Genomic DNA, 16,188 nt, shown 5'->3' with positions numbered 1-16,188 from the left:
CGTACATATTAAAAGAAAAAATATTATCGTTTTTTTTTTAAATAAATTAAAATATTAACCTTCAGAACCACTCTTGAAATAAAAATTTATTAAAATGTTGAATAAAAAAATTGACTTAAATGTAATTTAGAGATATATTTTTTTAAATTTAATAAAAAAAATAATAATAACGACGCTGAGTAAAAGAAAGTTATGTAAACTCTTAATAATTTGAAGTATTTTCAAGTCATATTAGCGATTTTTTTTTTTAATTTATTTATTAGTAAATTAATTTTGCCTCTTTCTTGCAAATGATCAAATGGGCCGCCGCCTTACGCTGGCCCAAGCCCAAATTCAAATCCAGAGATGCGAAAAGACATTTTTAACCTTCATTGAAAAAAAAAATAATAAATAAAAACTTTTCACGGGCGGGAGGTCGAAGAAAGGTATAAAATGTAGGCACGACTGGTAATACAGGTTTCCTGCCCTAATTTTCCTGCGTGTCTAGTTTCTGAGAAAGGAGAGAGAGAGGTTAAGACTTGGAAGTGGCGATGGCTGCACCAGATACTGAAGTGGAAGTAGCTTCTTCTTCTCAGATGAAGGTATAATCTTGTTATTTTTCCTCTTTAATGGCAGAAAACGGCCTTTCGGATTCTTTTGCGCCGTCTTTTTCTGCTCCTTTTGTTTCGGGAGGAGGTTTACTGTTGTCTTCGTTTCTTGTGGATTTTATTTGCGCTTTGTTAGATTCTGAGGACATGAGTTGTTTAATCAATGGTGTGATGGTGTTTCGTATTTTTGAATTCTGATATTCTTTCTTGGATTGCAATCGATTATCCTTGGAACGGCAACGCCTTATCCTCTGCTACTGATTTTAAGGAAACTAGCTACTCGGTGTACGCCTTTGAAGATTAGGCAATAGCTCGTTGAAGATATAAGCTTAGTTGGTTTTCTTTATATGTATTTTGGCTTCTTTATTACCCTCGTTTGAACTCAGGGTAGCTTTGAAGTGTTGTTATTGTGGAGAATTGATGGATTTCCTGCTAAAGAAGCCATCTACTTAGAATGTTCTTTGAACTCCAAACTGACAGAAGGATCCATCTAACTAACCCAAATTAAGTTTGGCATTTATCAAGTGCCAGCTTCATTTCTTTTACTTTCCTCGATGAAGTCTCTCCCTCAGACTGTTGAAGAAGCAATCCCTCTCTCAGTGAGTGTCAAAGGAGCGTCAGCATTTGTGTCTCATCTCTCACTTGGTCTCTGTTCCACTTTCCATTCATCACTTCTTCTTAGATTTGAACTCATCCTAAGACTGGTTGTGTGAGATCCCATATTAGTTGGGAGGAGAACGAACCATTCTTTAAAAGGGTGTGAAAATCTCTCCTTAGTAGATGCATTTTAAAAACCCTGATAGACGAAGTCCAAAAAGAACAATATCTGCTAGTGGTGGGCTAGAGTCAGTAAAGGGTGAGTTTCGCTAATTTATATTCATTATCTAACGATAGCAGACATAGTATATTAGTAGGTAAGCATATTTGTTTTCAGATATTTCCTTTTTCTTTACTTATTCATTTTCCCCCTTTCTTATTTATTAAGTTGCTGCAGGTGAATCATATGCATTTGTTGTAAATCAATTATTCCTTGTAATGTGCAGGAAGCATTGATGGATTCCAAAATGGAAGTTTTGCAGGAAAATTATACACGGTAACTTGTATCTCTGTCCGTAGGGAAAAAGTATTAGCAAGAGTATTGAACCACACACTTTGTTACTATGTGAAAGATCCCATTGAAGGTTTTGAAGGAGCTAACCCAACCATAAACTATGTTCTTAGAAGAACTAACCCATTGATATGATACAGAACCATGTGTTCTAAACCACCCTTAGGAGGCTCACCCGCAGCAGCAGCCCCTACGCCCATTGGGAAGGAACATAGATCATACATAGATGCTTTGCAATAATAAGTGACCATATTTGGTATTGGGTTCAGCGAAATGTGACTTTAGTACTCATAATTAATAGAAGTATTCAGTTGACCCATTTCAACAACGGCTTCCATAGCATAGTGGTATTGCGTTCGCTTCGTAAGCGAAAGGTCACGAGTTCAATCCTCGTTGGGAGCTCATCATATTTTTTACGAATTTTGATTATTTTCGTATATTTTTTTAATCAAACTTATTGTGGTTATTTCCGCTATGGCGCTTCAAGTAAGAATGATTGTCCTATGTTATCTTGCATGTTGGGAGCTCATCATATTTTTTACGAATTTTGATTATTTTCGTATACTTTTTTAATAAAACTCATTTGAAGTATTTTCGTATATTTTTTTAATCAAACTTATTGTGGTTATTTCCGCTATGGCGCTTCAAGTAAGAATGATTGTCCTATGTTATCTTGCATGTTGGGAGCTCATCATATTTTTTACGAATTTTGATTATTTTCGTATACTTTTTTAATAAAACTCATTTGAAGTATTGTGGTTATTTCGGCTATGGCGCTTCAAGTAAGAATGATTGTCCTATGCTATCTTGCCTTGTCCTATGTTATCTTGCTTGTGTCGAATACATTTCCTCCCTTCTAAGAAGAATCTCATCTCTCCCAAATGGTTATTTCCGCAATGGCATTTTAAGTAAGAATGATTGTCCTACGTTATCTTGCCCGTGTCGAATACAATTCCTCTCTTCCAAGAAGAATCTCATCTCTCCCAAAAAAAAAAAAAAAAAAAAAAAACCCATCTCAAACAGGTTACATAATTTTAGTTTAAATGGAGATAATGGAGATTTAGGAAGGGAGTGAAAGAAAATTTGCTATTAACTAAACATGGTTGATGTTTGAGAATTACCGAATCCCGGCCCTACCCCACTTATATATATATATTAAAACTAAATCTCAAAATTAACTTTTATTATATGTTTATATTATATAAATATATTTCATTCTTTACTAAGTAAATAAATGTATGTCTAGAATATTATGTGAAATTATAACTATTATTGAATTTTTTATTTTTTAACACATTCCTGTAACAAGCAGAGGTTAAAGTAATGAAACATGTATTAGGACTTTCTTATCTCTTCTGTCTTTGAACCCGAACACAGCCCGATCTAATTCGGTATAAGAAGAAGGGTATGAAGCTTTTTCACTTTAGAATCACATACACAAGTAAAATTCATACAGATTTAGAAGTCGGAGATCTCAGTGTCCCATTTTTCTCCATTTCTCGCACTCTTGCTCTTTCCATCTTCCTTTTCCGCCATTCCTCCAAAGCTGTGTCACCATTCACAAATCGTTCATATCATATTAGCTCAGGCACGGGACGGTGGTCCGTGTGTAAACAGGTCAACCCAACTTTATTTTTTAAAAACAAAATCCACAAACACATGTGAGGTAGGAGATTCAAACCTCTAATCCTTTAGTCAAAAGTATGTACTTAAACGAATTTGAGCTATACCCACTTTTGAAAACTTTGACATATTCGTTTAAGAAGAATAAAAAAATAACCGAAAATGAATCATTAGATCGACTAAATTGGTTGAAACCAGCAAAACTATCCATGTAACAACTCATGCCCACTGCAAATAGATATTGCCCTCTTTCAGCTTTCTCTTCTAAGCTTCTCTCAAAGTTCTGAGAGAGGTTTCCACACCTTTATAAAGAATGTTTCGTTCCCCTCTCTAACCGATGTGGAATCTCACAATCTACCGACTCGAGTTTTAAAAAGCTATCACACTAAACTGTTATACTAATGTTTGATTCTATATTTTATGAAATTAGTCGACCGGGAAGTAAGAGGCTCAAATCCCTCTGCTTCATATGTTGTTGAGCTCAAAATTATGGATTTAATGAAACCGAACCAATTCGGTTGTTCTGATTTTGGCTGTTACAGTGGAGGGTGGAGCTGGGGAGGGAGATGATTTCAGAGCCTAAAAATGGTACCTTTTAAGTTGGAAGCATCATTGAGAGAACGGAAGTCTTTCAATCTCTTAGAAAGATCAATGGCAGCATTCTGCTTGGAGTCTTTCTCTTGTATATCTTCACTTTCATAGTATGCTTCCTGCTGAATTTCCCTTACCTGAATACAATAATGAAATTCAAACATCAATGCAAAAGAAAATTCCAAATATGCAGAGACATCCGGGTGTAAACTAAGCTGAAAATGTAACCGTCCAAGCCCACAAAGATTTTAAAACGCATCTACTAGGGAGAAGTTTCCTCATTCTTATAAATAATGATTTGTTATCCTCTCCAACTGATATGGGATCTCACAATCCACCCCTCTTCGGGGCCCAACGTCCTCACTGGCACAACGCCCGGTGTCTGACTCTGATATCATTTGTAAAATCCCAAACCCACCACTAGCCGATATTGTCCTCTTTGGACTTTTCCTTTCGGACTTCCCTCAAGGTTTTTAAAACACGTGGGAGAGGTTTCTACACTCTTATTAAGAATGTTTCGTTCTCCTCTCCAACCGATGTGGGATCTCACAGAAAAACTTGTTAAACCCAATCATCTCCATTCATTAATTCAATTCATAAAGTTTGCATAGACGATTTTTCAGTCATCGTTGTCGCAGTTCGGTTCGGTTTTTATTTCCTTTGAATTATCATGTCGAATCTGACTCACCTACATCTTAAGCCACTCAAAGGGAGAGATTGAAATTTACTCATGAGACTTATGTCTTATGCTTTGATGGGTTATAGGGTATACTCGAGACGCTTACCCTTTTAATCAGTTCCAATGGCTGCATGGCAAGTCGAATCTCTTCTGATTCCCTGATATATTTCAGTTGATCTGCAGTATGAAATTTCACCCATTATCTAAGTTAATCACCCAAGTGACTGTCAAGAAGTGTAGAGCATAAACAAAGGAGGGCCGAACAATTCAGACAACAATTTTTTTCCATTGAAAAGTTCAGTTAATAAGTACATTTAGACAAACAATATATCCCCTTCAAGCTTAATCATGTTGGAATGGTTGGGAGGGAGTCCTACATTGGCTAATTAATGAAATGATCACAGGTTTATAAGTAAGGAATACATCTCACCGGTATGAAAGCTTTTGGAGAAACCAAAAGAAAAGCCATAAGAGCTTATAGTTTTATAGGTAAGGAGTACATCTCCATGGTATAAGGTCTTTTGGAGAAACCAAAAGCAAAGCCATGAGAGCTTATGGTTTTATAGGTAAGGAGTACATCTCCATGGTATAAGGCCTTTTGGAGGAACCAAAAGCAAAGCCATGAGAGCTTATGCTCAAAGTGGATAATATCCTACCATTGTAGAGAGGTGTGACTGATAGCATGTCTCTCCCAATGTCCCACACCCAAAATCTTCGCTCTATTGGTGCAGGCGATCTCTGTAATAAATGTTAATCAAAACAACGGTTGACGTTGTCATCAAATCCATCACGGCCATCATTCTTAGGAATTGGCTAAATAGGTTTAAGGACCAAATGTATTCCTTACTTATAAACTCATGATCACTCCCTTAATTAGCCAATGTGACTGTAATAGCCGAAGTCCACTACTAGTAGATATTGTCCTCTTTGGCCTTTCCCTTCCGAGCTTCCCATCAAGGTTTTAAAATGCGCCTCCTAGGGAAAGGTTTCCACACTCTTGTAAGAAATGCTTCGTTCCTTCTCCTCTCCAACCAATGTGAGATCTCATAATCACCCCCTTTGGGGCCAATGTCCTCGTTAGCACACCCCCCCGGTGTTTGGCTCTAGTACCATTTGTAACGGCCCAAACCTAATACTAGCATAAATTGTCCTCTTTGGACTTTCCCTTCTGGGGCTTCCTCTCAAGGTTTTAAAACACGTCTGTTAGGGAGAAGTTTCCACACCCTTACAAAGAATGCTTCGTTCTCCTCCCTAACCGATGTGGGATCTCACAATCCACCCCCCATCAAAACCTAGCGTTCTCGCTAACATTCGTTCCCTTATCCAATCGATGTGGGATCTCACAATCAACCCCCCTTCGGAACCCAGCGTTCTCGCTAACATTCGTTCCCTTCTCCAATCGATGTGAGATCTCACAATCCACCCCTTACTCCCTCCCAACCATTCCCAACACTCATATACGCAATTTTTTGTTTTCTTGTAGTTCATGATACCTAAGCCCTCATCTAAGCAATCCACCAACAAGCATAGTCAGTTCAAAATATCACCCTAGCATCTCTGATCGGCGGCACAAACATTCATTAGAATCAGTTTGATGCACTAAAAATCAAACCTAAGAAAACCCCCCATCTAATTCAAATAAACCCCCCAATAAATATTCAGATTACTTCACAATGAATTTGCAGAAATCAGAAAAGCTCTTCACTCCACGATATTCCAAGAACAACAATGAAGAGAAGGAAACGAACCCAAATTAGGATTTGTTGAGGAGGATCTATTGCGGGAAGAGGCAGCAAACAAGAAACCCTGAAGCATAAGAAAAGCCGCCACCAGGTTCAACAAGCACACAGCTACGGTCGCATTCCTAAACGAGAATCTCAACCTCCCTGACTGTTGGGTCTCCATATTCTTCTTCTTCTACAAATACTCTCAATGGATATTCACATCGCCGCCGCAGAACTTGGAAGCAACACCAGAGAATTCCGCCGCAGATGACGGCGATGATCTACAAAATTAAGATGGGTCCGTGCTGATGAACTGGAACAAAAAATCAGTTTGTGGGTAATCAAGCGAAATGTTCCTTATGAAATTGAATTCCAGATTAGAGAAGACGCATTTGAGTTTCAATGAAATTATACTCAACTGCTCTCTTTTCTTCTCATCGGCCTTGTTTTCTTCTTGTAATAAATAAATGCCTTAAATTACTTTGATTAAACGTTGATGTCAAGTGAAAACTACGCTGATTCCTACCACCGCAACTACTTTAAAAAAAATAATAATAATAAGTAAATAAATAAATAAAATACAAAAAAAAAAAAATATATATATATATATATATCATAAATTCATAGAAAAAAGTTAGAAATTTTCATAAATTTTGATGTTGTTTAGGAAGATAAATTTAAAGAAATAATTTTAAATTTCAAGATTTTAAAAACTAAAAATAATTTTGGTATTTTGATGGTTGGATAATTCTTTTTAATTTTATTTTTACAGCTGTAATTTTACAATTTATTTATATATTTTTACAAAAACAATGGGGAAAAGTTGAGCCTTTTCCCCCTTTTATCTAAAACGCAAGCAATAAAACGGATAACGGGTGGCTCCCTCTGAATTTCAGTCAGCCGTAAGCTGAGAGAGTGGCCAACGCCGGAATCTGGTCTCGCCGGCGGCAGGTTTTCATTTCGGTTAGTCTAAAACTTTCTTCTTCTTCTGTTCTCGTTTTGATTCTGTCCATTTCTACATGTGCGTGGTTGGCGATGAACTTCAGGTTCGTTTTCATCTTCTTTCGTCTCTGTTAATCGTCTCACATCTCGTTCTCGATAAGGTTTGTTAGCTTGGTTTGCTATCCCATTGTTCCATGGCTTTCATCCACCCAATGACGAACACTTCTTCATTTGTGGTGCAGAAGAGTTTGGCATTCAAATTATTTTTTGCTCAAGGAGATGCATATGCTTGTAATGTTTTGCCATAGATTGTATAATTAGATAAATTCATAACTTTTCATTACATTGTTAAATTTTCTTCTGTCTTGGTTAGAAATAGAAATGACCTTGTCAATGATCAAATGATCGAACTTAAAGATATGAACGGAGTGCCACGTGATGAGTAACTGAGAACAAGGGAGAGGGATATTGAAAGGATGGAGTAATGAAGTAATGAAAAAGGAAATCATTGCTAGTAGTAACAACTTGTCATGATTCATTGGTTCATATAGAATCCATGTCCTAGGGTCCACCCCAAAACTAAGGGGATACTGACTAAGAGTTGAGTCCTCTCCGAACTGGAGGAGATAGTTGCCCATCATACTGCTCACCAACTTCACTTTCCTCTATGGGAGGCTCGCTCCAGGCAAGTTCGGATCACTCACAATACACGGCTCTACGAAGGAAGGGCTTGGTGTGTTAGTAACGTTTTCAATATGATGATTTTTTTTGTATTTGTTTGATGAGAAATGCGAGACGTAAAAGGAACTCATCTTTTCGATTGGGAAATGCGAATCTCTTTTGTCCACTTTCTCCATCCCCCTCTATCAAAATAAAAAAATGGCAAGCTTGCTTATTCCCATGTTCGATCTCTTCCATCTCTACTTGTCACCTATGTTCAAGAAAGGTTTGGATTCTTTTTGTATATTTTATAGCGGTTAATTGATCGTCAATTGTTAATGTCTTATCTGTCAATTGTTAATGTCTTATCTGTTTTATGTTGGTTTTCTCTCTCTCTCTGTTAGTTGTTTAGATTGTGAATTTAAAGTTGTTTTTCAATTTTCATTGCTTTATCTTATTCTCAAAGCATTTTTTCAGTGTTTGTAACCGATTGATGGTAGAAGAAGATCAGAGACTACAGAAATGGCATTTGTAGGATTGAGATGCATTCGGACCCAACCTTTCTTGCTTCACCCTGCTGCTTTGTTTACAAAAAGGAGGAGAGTTTTGTATTTCTCTGTGAAATCCTCTCAATCCCAAACAGCAACTCAAGAAAAGCAAAGGCCTATAGCAATTTCACCACATTTTGATAAACAGATTATTGATAGAATCTCCAAGGATTATGAAGCTATTATTGGCATTGAAACCCATGTTCAGCTCTCCACTCTCACCAAGGCCTTCTGCAGCTGCCCTTACAATTATGGTGTTTCACCGAACACGAATATCTGCCCCATCTGCATGGGGCTTCCTGGTGCCTTGCCTGTTTTGAACACAAAAGTGATTGAGTTTGCAGTGAAGTTGGGTCTTGCACTAAACTGCAGTTTGTCTTTCAACTCAAAGTTTGATAGGAAACAGTACTTTTACCCAGATCTTCCCAAGGGCTATCAAATATCTCAGTTTGATATCCCAATTGCGAGTGGCGGTTTTATTGACCTTGATCTTCCTATTGAGTATGGTGGGGGGCATAGGCGGTTTGGTATCACCAGGGTTCACATGGAAGAGGATGCTGGAAAGCTGCTTCACTCTGAAAGTGGAAGCTACTCTCAGGAAATAATTTTGCATCCCTTATCTCATATTTTAGCTATGATCTTGCCAAACATGTATTTCGATCCCATTTTATGGTCAATTTCAATATATCGAGTTCATTATGGTGTGCTTTTATTTGTCCTTGGCTGCTATATTGATTGTTTAAGTTATTTGCAGGTTGACTTGAACAGGGCAGGAGTGCCCTTGCTTGAGATTGTTTCTGAACCTGACATGAGAACTGGGATTGAAGCTGCAGAGTATGCTGCTGAGTTACAGAGGTTGGTTCGATATTTGGGTGTAAGTAATGGAAACATGCAAGAAGGTTCCCTTCGGTGCGATGTGAATGTGTCGGTTCGACCTATTGGGCAGTCACAGTTTGGAACAAAGGTAGCTTAGTTCTCTTACAAGTATTGTTTCTGTGCTGTGACCAGTAATTAGAAGGCACCTAAGGAAGCGTTTCATGATTTAAGTTGGATGGGTGGTTGAAGTTTAACTATTCAACAACGAATGACCACCTACCTTGATTCAATTATTCTAGCACATACAAATCTGACATATGTTTGTGAATTATGCATGTTTTTTTTGTTGATCTATTGATCAAAGATTCCTAAATAATAGTTAGCTGGCGAGCAATTGTGGGGAACGAGGGACTATTTGTGAAGGGTAGACCAAATGTGTGAGATCCCACGTCGGTTGGGGAGGAGAACGAAGCATTCTTTATAAGGGTGTGGAAACCTCTCCCTAGCAAACACGTTTTAAAAACTTTGAGAGGAAGCTCGAAAGGGAAAAGTTCAAAGAGGACAATATCTGCTAGCGGTGAGCTTGGGCCGTTACAAAATGTGTGGGCAAGATAAATTTAGTGGTGAGCAGGAGAAATGCAGGATCTTTGAATTTTCTATCAAGCTCATGTTCTTTCGTACATCTAAGAACCAACTAATGGCAATGTGCAGTTTTATACTATATTTAGTAACATACATTGATTTGCAGGTGGAGATAAAAAACTTGAACTCATTTTCATCCATGAGCAGAGCAATTGATTTTGAGATTTCAAGACAAGTGCTTCTCCATAGTCAAGGCCAAAGTGATCAAATTGTACAGGAAACCAGACTCTGGGAAGAAGGCGCTCAGGTTTATCATACGTTTTTGTACATTCTCCATTGATCATCAGTCATAACTTACAATTATTCTTTATATTCTTGTCCACTCATGTGCTCACCTGTGTACTATTGCTTAGAAAACAATTACAATGAGGAAAAAGGAAGGACTTTCTGATTATCGATATTTTCCAGAACCTGATCTCCCCGAAGTCATTCTCACAAAAGAATATGTTGATAATATCCGTGATTCTTTGCCTGAACTTCCAGAAATGAAGCGTAGAAGATATGAGAGTATGGGCCTGAGCATGCAGGATGTGCTTTTCCTGGCAAACGACATTAGTGTGAGTTTCTTAGAATTTTTATAAGACTTATTACCCCTTGTACAAATTCTTAAAAAACAAGCAAATTTTCGCAACTAGAGGCAAAAAAAGTTTGAGATGAATTAGAAGGAATTACCTTACTCGAACATGGTCTGTTCTATAAGTTGTCTTGTTTGTACTTGATTTCTAAAAATTAGAAGGAAAGACGGTTAGGAATCACAACTCTCCACAATGGTATGATATTGTCCACTTTGAGCATAAGCTCTCATGGCCTTGCTCTGGGCTTCTCCAAAAGGCCTCATACCAATAGAGATCATACCAATAGAGATGTATTCCTTACGTATAAACCCATGATCATTCCCTAAATTAGCCAATGTGGGACTCCCTCCAAACAATCCTCCCCTCGAACAAAGTATACTATACTATAGAGCCTCTCCCTAAGGCCTATGGAGCCCTCGAACAACTTCCCCTTAATCGAGGCTCGACTCCTCTGGAGTCCTCGAACAAAGTACACCCTTTGTTCGACATTTGAGGATTCTATTGACATGACTAAGTTAAGGGCATGACTTTGATACCATGTTAGAAATCATGACTCTCTACAATGGTATGATATTGTCCACTTTTAGCATAAGCTCTCATGGCTTTGCTTTGGGCTTTTCTCAAAAGGTCTCATACCAATGGAGATGTATTCCTTACGTATAAACACATGATCATTCCCTAAATTAGTCAATGTGGGACTCCCTCCAAACAATTTTCAACAATCCTCCCCTGAGGCCTATGGAGCCATCGAACAGCCTCCCCTTAATCGAGGCTCGACTCCTTCTCTGGAGTCCTTAAACAACTCGAACAAAGTTCACCCTTTGTTTGACATTTGAGGATTCTATTGACATGACTAAGTTAAGGGCATGACTCTGATACCATGTTAGGAATCATGACTCTCCACAATGGTATGATATTGTCCACTTTGAACCTAAGCTCTCATGGCTTTGGTTTGGCTTTCCCCAAAAGGTCTCATATCAATGGAGATGTATTCCTTATAAACTCATGATCATTTCGTAAATTAGCCAATGTGGGACTCCCTCCCAACAATCCTCAACAAAAACAAGCCAAAGTACAAATCATGATTCTTTTTAAACCATTGATTAGCATAAATTGGTAGAATACACTTGCTCTGTTTTGAACTTTTGCTGCATGATGTCCTAGGTGGCTGAGTTTTTTGATGCAACTATTGCAAGGGGGGCTGAAGTGAAGCTGGCTGCAAACTGGATAATGGGTGATATTGCAGCCTACATGAAAAATGAGAAGCTAACTATAAATGATATCAAGCTCACTCCAGAAGAGCTTGCTGAATTGATAGCTTCCATAAAAGGTGGTACCATTAGTGGAAAGATCGGGAAAGAGGTAAAATTAATGATTGGTTATAGTCTAAATGTCGACTTCTGTCAGTTTGCATTTTATTGATGTCTTTTCTTTTCTTATGCTGTATAGATCCTTTTCGAGTTGCTAGCTAAAGGTGGAACTGTAAATGGGCTGATTAAAGAAAAGGATTTGGTTCAGGCAAGTTGTTTATTATTAAAGTCCAATTGTGAATTATTTTCAAGCATCCTCCATGTTAAATATTAGTGGAATTGGTTGCTTTTTAGACTTTTAACCGTATCTTTCCAGGTGTGAGATCCCACATCGGTTGGAGAGGAAAACGAAGTATTCTTTATAAGGGTGTGGAAACCTCTCCCTAGTAGACGCATTTTAAAAACCTTGAGGGGAAGCCCAAAGAGGGCAATATCGATGGGCTTGTGCTGATACAAATGGTATTAGAGTCGGACACCGAACGATGTGCTAGCGAGAAAGCTAAGCCTCGAAGGGGGTGGACATGAGGTGGTGTGCTAGTAAGGACGCTGAGCCTCGAAGGGGAGGGGTGGATTATGGGTTCCCACATTGATTGGAGATAGGAACGAGTACCAATGAGGTCGCTGGGCCCCAAAAAAGGTGGATTGTGAGATCCCACATCGGTTAGGGAGGAGAACGAAACATTTTTATAAGGGTATGGAAACCTCTTTTTAGTAGACGCGTATTAAAAACCTTGAGGGGAAGCTTGAAAGGAAAAGGCCAAAGAGGACAATATCTGCTAGCGGTGGGCTTGGATCGTTACAGTTTTGTACTGTTCACAGCCTCTAATTGGTGTAGCCAACACAAACTCTTTTGTAACTACACCACTTACACCATCAACTTAGATAGGAAGGTCTTCTTGCAACTCCTTTCGGTTTTGGGGAAGGGACTCCCCGTCCCTTTGGAGTCGCCAACGAAGTCGTTCTCATTTCTTATTCATAGAAAAGGAAAAAGAATGAAGCCAGTCGATAGCTAGTATACAGTTTACTTGATAACGACAATACGACACAAATAACTAACCGAAACAATGATCATTTCTGGCTATTTTGTACTGGCAGATCGCCGATCCGGCCGAGATAGAGAGAATGGTGGAGAAAGTACTAGCAGAGAATCCAAATCAGCTAGAGCAGTACCGTGGTGGCAAAACCAAGCTGCAAGGCTTTTTTGCTGGCCAGGTGATGAAAGCATCCAAAGGTAAAGCAAATCCAGGGCTTCTAAACAAGATTCTCTTGGAGAAACTAAACGCCAAAAGCTGATGATTTTGTTCAATGAGTACGTCTTCCTTGCTTTGAACTCATCTGATACTGTTCTTCAGTTTGTTCTATCAAGAAGTATGACATTTTCCATGGTTCGATTGTTCGTAGCTACTCGATGATGATTGATAATCATGGATGTTGAAACCCGAGTTGCTCGAGAAGACGCTGACTGTAAAATATTGTAGCGATTTTAGCCTTGTTCCTTCTTCAAGCTCTTCTGATTCACGTTCTATTTTAATCATAATAACTCTAAAATTAAACAAAATTTGTATTCATCAAGATTTGCTCCTATGGGAATCCCTTTTTTTCGTAACGGAGCCTAGGTATCATATACGCCCCCCAAATCAGGAGCTTTGAATACTAGAAGAAAACCTGTCAATGTAGTTCTTGACTAGAGATTAGCTTTACCCTTCCGGTGTCTTTCTTACTTAGTAATGCTCTATCAGACTTCGTAATGCTTTAGCCTTCTATGTTTTCCTTAGAGTAATTCTATGTTGAGTGACATTTTATAATTTTTCTCGAGAGAGCAAAACGTCTTAAAAGACTAGAAATAACTTTATCAACTAAATTTTGTGTGATTTATTTATTTATTAGAAATAACTTTTTAATTCAAATTTATAAAGATATAAAATTTTCATTTTTTTAAAAGTATTTATTACAAAAATTTGAACAATACTAATTATTTAAAAAAAAAACATAAAAAATAGAGTTTTTTTTTATTTTTTTATAAATAAGTATATAATTAAACAAATTAAATGCTCTAATGGGATCTAAAAAACATTAAAATCTATAAATAAAAAATAATCAACAGCACATATAAAAAATAAATATAAGAATATTTTACAAATTAATCCAATTACATTTATAGAAAAATGAAGTAAAAATTTCCTTTCCTTTTTTTTCAATTTAAAGTAAAAAAAAAAAAAAAGAATTATTAGAAAAAAAAAAGGAAAATGGAAAAACAAGTAGAGAGAAAGAATGAGGGATTGTAGTTTGACATTATTGACACTGGCTGGCTGTCTCTGTTTTGTGTTTCCTCCTTTATCCTGTTAGGGTTAAATTTGTCTTTTGACCACCTGCCCACGTTAATAAAGAAAAACGGTTCGTTTTGGTTTGATTTTGATTCGGGTTACTTCATTTAGGTCCACGGGTTAAGCCCGACCCGAAAAGAATTCATGTTCTTCGCGTTTTCAAACGAAGCTCACATTGTCCGCCGATGGGCTCCGACCAACACGGCTACCGCCGGATTTCTTTGGTGTTTTTGGTGATCCGCCGCAGACGATGGAGCATTCGCAGCCGCAAATGTTGCTAAAACAGGAGAACAACCCACCGCCGTCGCTGTGACTACGGTTATGTCGGGGTTCACTCTTCGGAAAGCTCGGCGACTCACCACGATCAAACACCGGCGGGAGCTCCGTCCGCCATCGCTCCAGCTTCGACTGTAAACCCTCAACGCTTTCATTCACGCTCACCCCATCAACGGTCGAGCTCGCATTATCATCAATTTTCTGCATCGCCATTTTCGCAGCCACCTCCGACGGCGAAGGACCGAGCTCCGATTCCGTAAAAAACGCGCCGGCCAAATTCGATTTCCTCGGCGTGGTATAAGTAAATTCGTTATTCTTCGTAAAGGACGATCTCCCCTGCAATGGCGTCGCTCTTCGCGGCGTTTCGTGCATCGGAGTTCCTTTAGCAGTACCGCCGCCACCTGTCAGCCTCCGAGGAGTCCTCAACGGCGTCGCGTACGGCATTTTATCATACCTCGGATTGGGCGTTTCTAGACCAGGATGAATCCGCGGCGAATCGATGAATTCCAGAATCGAAATGGGTTTTTCATAGCCGGAATTGGGTTTGGTTTCCTTTTTGCTCGACGGCGGCGGCTCAATTTTGTAGACTTTATTATTCGCTACATTGAACGGATTCGGTTTCTCTGTTTTCTTCTTATTATAAGCTTCTTCAATCCCCGACCCACTAAGCATTGAACTCGCCTTCTTCGATTTCTCTTTTCGTTTAATTCCGACCGATCCACTGATCATCGAACTCGCTTTCGATCGCCCCTTTTTCTTCGTCTTAGAAATTTCCGATCCATCCACCATAGAACTCGCCTTCGATTTCGTTGTTTTCCCCATAATCTCCGACCCACGAAGCTCCGATCCCATCATGGAGCTCGTATCGCTCTTCGACCTTCTCATCTTCGGCAGCGTCGTCGCCGTCGGAGTCCCATGGCTGCGATTATTATGAAAAGCGTCCTCCTCCCCCATTAGATCCCGGTACCCAATCGCCGAGGTACTCAATTGCGAATACAACGGCATGCTCCTCATCGAGCTATGAAGCAGAGCAACCCCAATATTCAAAATCCCCTGTGGCCGACCAGAGGGCCGCCGTGCTTGAAGTGCCACAAATCGCATTCCGACTTGCGGCTGCTGACTAAATTGGTGGAGACGCGGCTGAGTGGGGATGAGATTCCCGACAAGAATCCGAACAGTTCCGACATGAATGTCTTTAAACCAATGTAAAGCGTAGATCTCGATCATTACCGCGGAGGTGTCGGCGTGCAAGAATTCATCGTCGACGCGGAATACAAACTTGTCGTTCCATGTGGGGTTGTTGTGGCCGTGAGTGTCGACTCGGGTGGATAATTTCCGGTCGGGGTGAACCCAGGCGACGGCGTAGGTCCTCATGGAACGGGAGACGGGAGCCAAATCTTGAGCTGAGATGACATTGAGCTCTAGAAGCTGAAAGGGGTTGAGAATGGACATGGTTGGAGACGGGTGGAGAAAGGTTAGATTGAGGACGGAGAGGAGAGGGACCGGCAGGACGGCGCCGGCAATGGGGAGGAGGGAGGAGGAGAAGGCATTTAAGGTTGAATCAAAGGAAGGCCCATTTGATTTTGGGAATTGTTGGGGAAATCTTTTGTGTTTGGAGGAGAATAAAGAAAAGGTAGGGGAGGCGAAAGGAATGCGGGATTTGGTTTCTTTGATCGGTCAAAGAAATTTTCTCGGGAAATCTTGAGTTTTTTTCTTTTCCCCTGAAATTTTCTCGGGAAAAATTCCAGAGGTTGTTTTGACGTGGCGGGTTTTGATTGGCCAC

General features: G+C 39.2%; 3 protein-coding genes, 2 long non-coding RNA genes and 1 other non-coding gene across 8 annotated transcripts; 4 read left to right on the top strand and 2 right to left on the bottom strand.

The window, feature by feature from the left end:
- Nucleotides 1–422: 422 nt before the first annotated feature.
- On the top strand, nucleotides 423–2,199 carry LOC111494816. Its single transcript, XR_002720235.1, has 2 exons — nucleotides 423–581; nucleotides 1,631–2,199. It is a non-coding gene; the product is annotated as an uncharacterized LOC111494816 (long non-coding RNA).
- Nucleotides 2,026–2,097, top strand: TRNAT-CGU. The gene has a single exon. It is a non-coding gene; the product is annotated as a tRNA-Thr (tRNA).
- An 803-nt stretch (nucleotides 2,200–3,002) lies between the features above and the next one.
- Nucleotides 3,003–6,775, bottom strand: LOC111494796. The gene is made up of 4 exons (XM_023144787.1): nucleotides 6,337–6,775; nucleotides 4,695–4,765; nucleotides 3,911–4,046; nucleotides 3,003–3,241 (listed from the first exon to the last, which is right to left on the bottom strand). Exons 1-4 carry the CDS (start codon nucleotides 6,491–6,493, stop codon nucleotides 3,144–3,146), a joined length of 462 nt encoding a protein of 153 aa, XP_023000555.1. The 5' UTR covers nucleotides 6,494–6,775; the 3' UTR covers nucleotides 3,003–3,143.
- On the top strand, nucleotides 4,959–5,411 carry LOC111494821. Its single transcript, XR_002720241.1, has 2 exons — nucleotides 4,959–5,000; nucleotides 5,155–5,411. It is a non-coding gene; the product is annotated as an uncharacterized LOC111494821 (long non-coding RNA).
- Nucleotides 6,776–7,150: 375 nt separating the features above from the next.
- Nucleotides 7,151–13,661, top strand: LOC111494743 (glutamyl-tRNA(Gln) amidotransferase subunit B, chloroplastic/mitochondrial-like). 3 transcript variants are annotated; one of them, XR_002720223.1, is made up of 10 exons: nucleotides 7,151–7,275; nucleotides 8,392–9,060; nucleotides 9,217–9,426; nucleotides 10,027–10,167; nucleotides 10,274–10,477; nucleotides 11,660–11,857; nucleotides 11,945–12,013; nucleotides 12,901–13,114; nucleotides 13,207–13,356; nucleotides 13,567–13,661. XR_002720223.1 is itself a non-coding variant. In XM_023144719.1 (9 exons), the coding sequence occupies exons 2-8, from the start codon at nucleotides 8,437–8,439 to the stop codon at nucleotides 13,096–13,098; spliced, it is 1,644 nt and encodes a 547-aa protein (XP_023000487.1). In that variant the 5' UTR covers nucleotides 7,151–7,275; nucleotides 8,392–8,436; the 3' UTR covers nucleotides 13,099–13,114; nucleotides 13,207–13,387. The 3 variants fall into 3 exon arrangements, 2 of the variants coding, with proteins under 2 accessions (XP_023000487.1, XP_023000488.1); XM_023144719.1 differs by lacking the exon at nucleotides 13,567–13,661 and having other exon boundaries at nucleotides 13,207–13,387; XM_023144720.1 differs by lacking the exons at nucleotides 7,151–7,275; nucleotides 13,567–13,661 and adding an exon at nucleotides 7,334–7,358 and having other exon boundaries at nucleotides 13,207–13,387.
- Nucleotides 13,662–14,042: 381 nt separating this feature from the next.
- On the bottom strand, nucleotides 14,043–16,160 carry LOC111494746. Its single transcript, XM_023144723.1, has one exon. It carries the CDS (start codon nucleotides 15,855–15,857, stop codon nucleotides 14,289–14,291), a length of 1,569 nt encoding a protein of 522 aa, XP_023000491.1. The 5' UTR covers nucleotides 15,858–16,160; the 3' UTR covers nucleotides 14,043–14,288.
- Nucleotides 16,161–16,188: the final 28 nt, after the last annotated feature.

Source organism: Cucurbita maxima, unplaced genomic scaffold (genome assembly GCF_002738345.1).
Source record: "Cucurbita maxima cultivar Rimu unplaced genomic scaffold, Cmax_1.0 Cma_Scf00020, whole genome shotgun sequence".
NCBI lineage: Eukaryota > Viridiplantae > Streptophyta > Magnoliopsida > Cucurbitales > Cucurbitaceae > Cucurbita > Cucurbita maxima.
The sequence above is the reverse complement of the archived record's forward strand: the minus strand, read 5'-3'. Positions and strand labels throughout refer to the sequence as shown.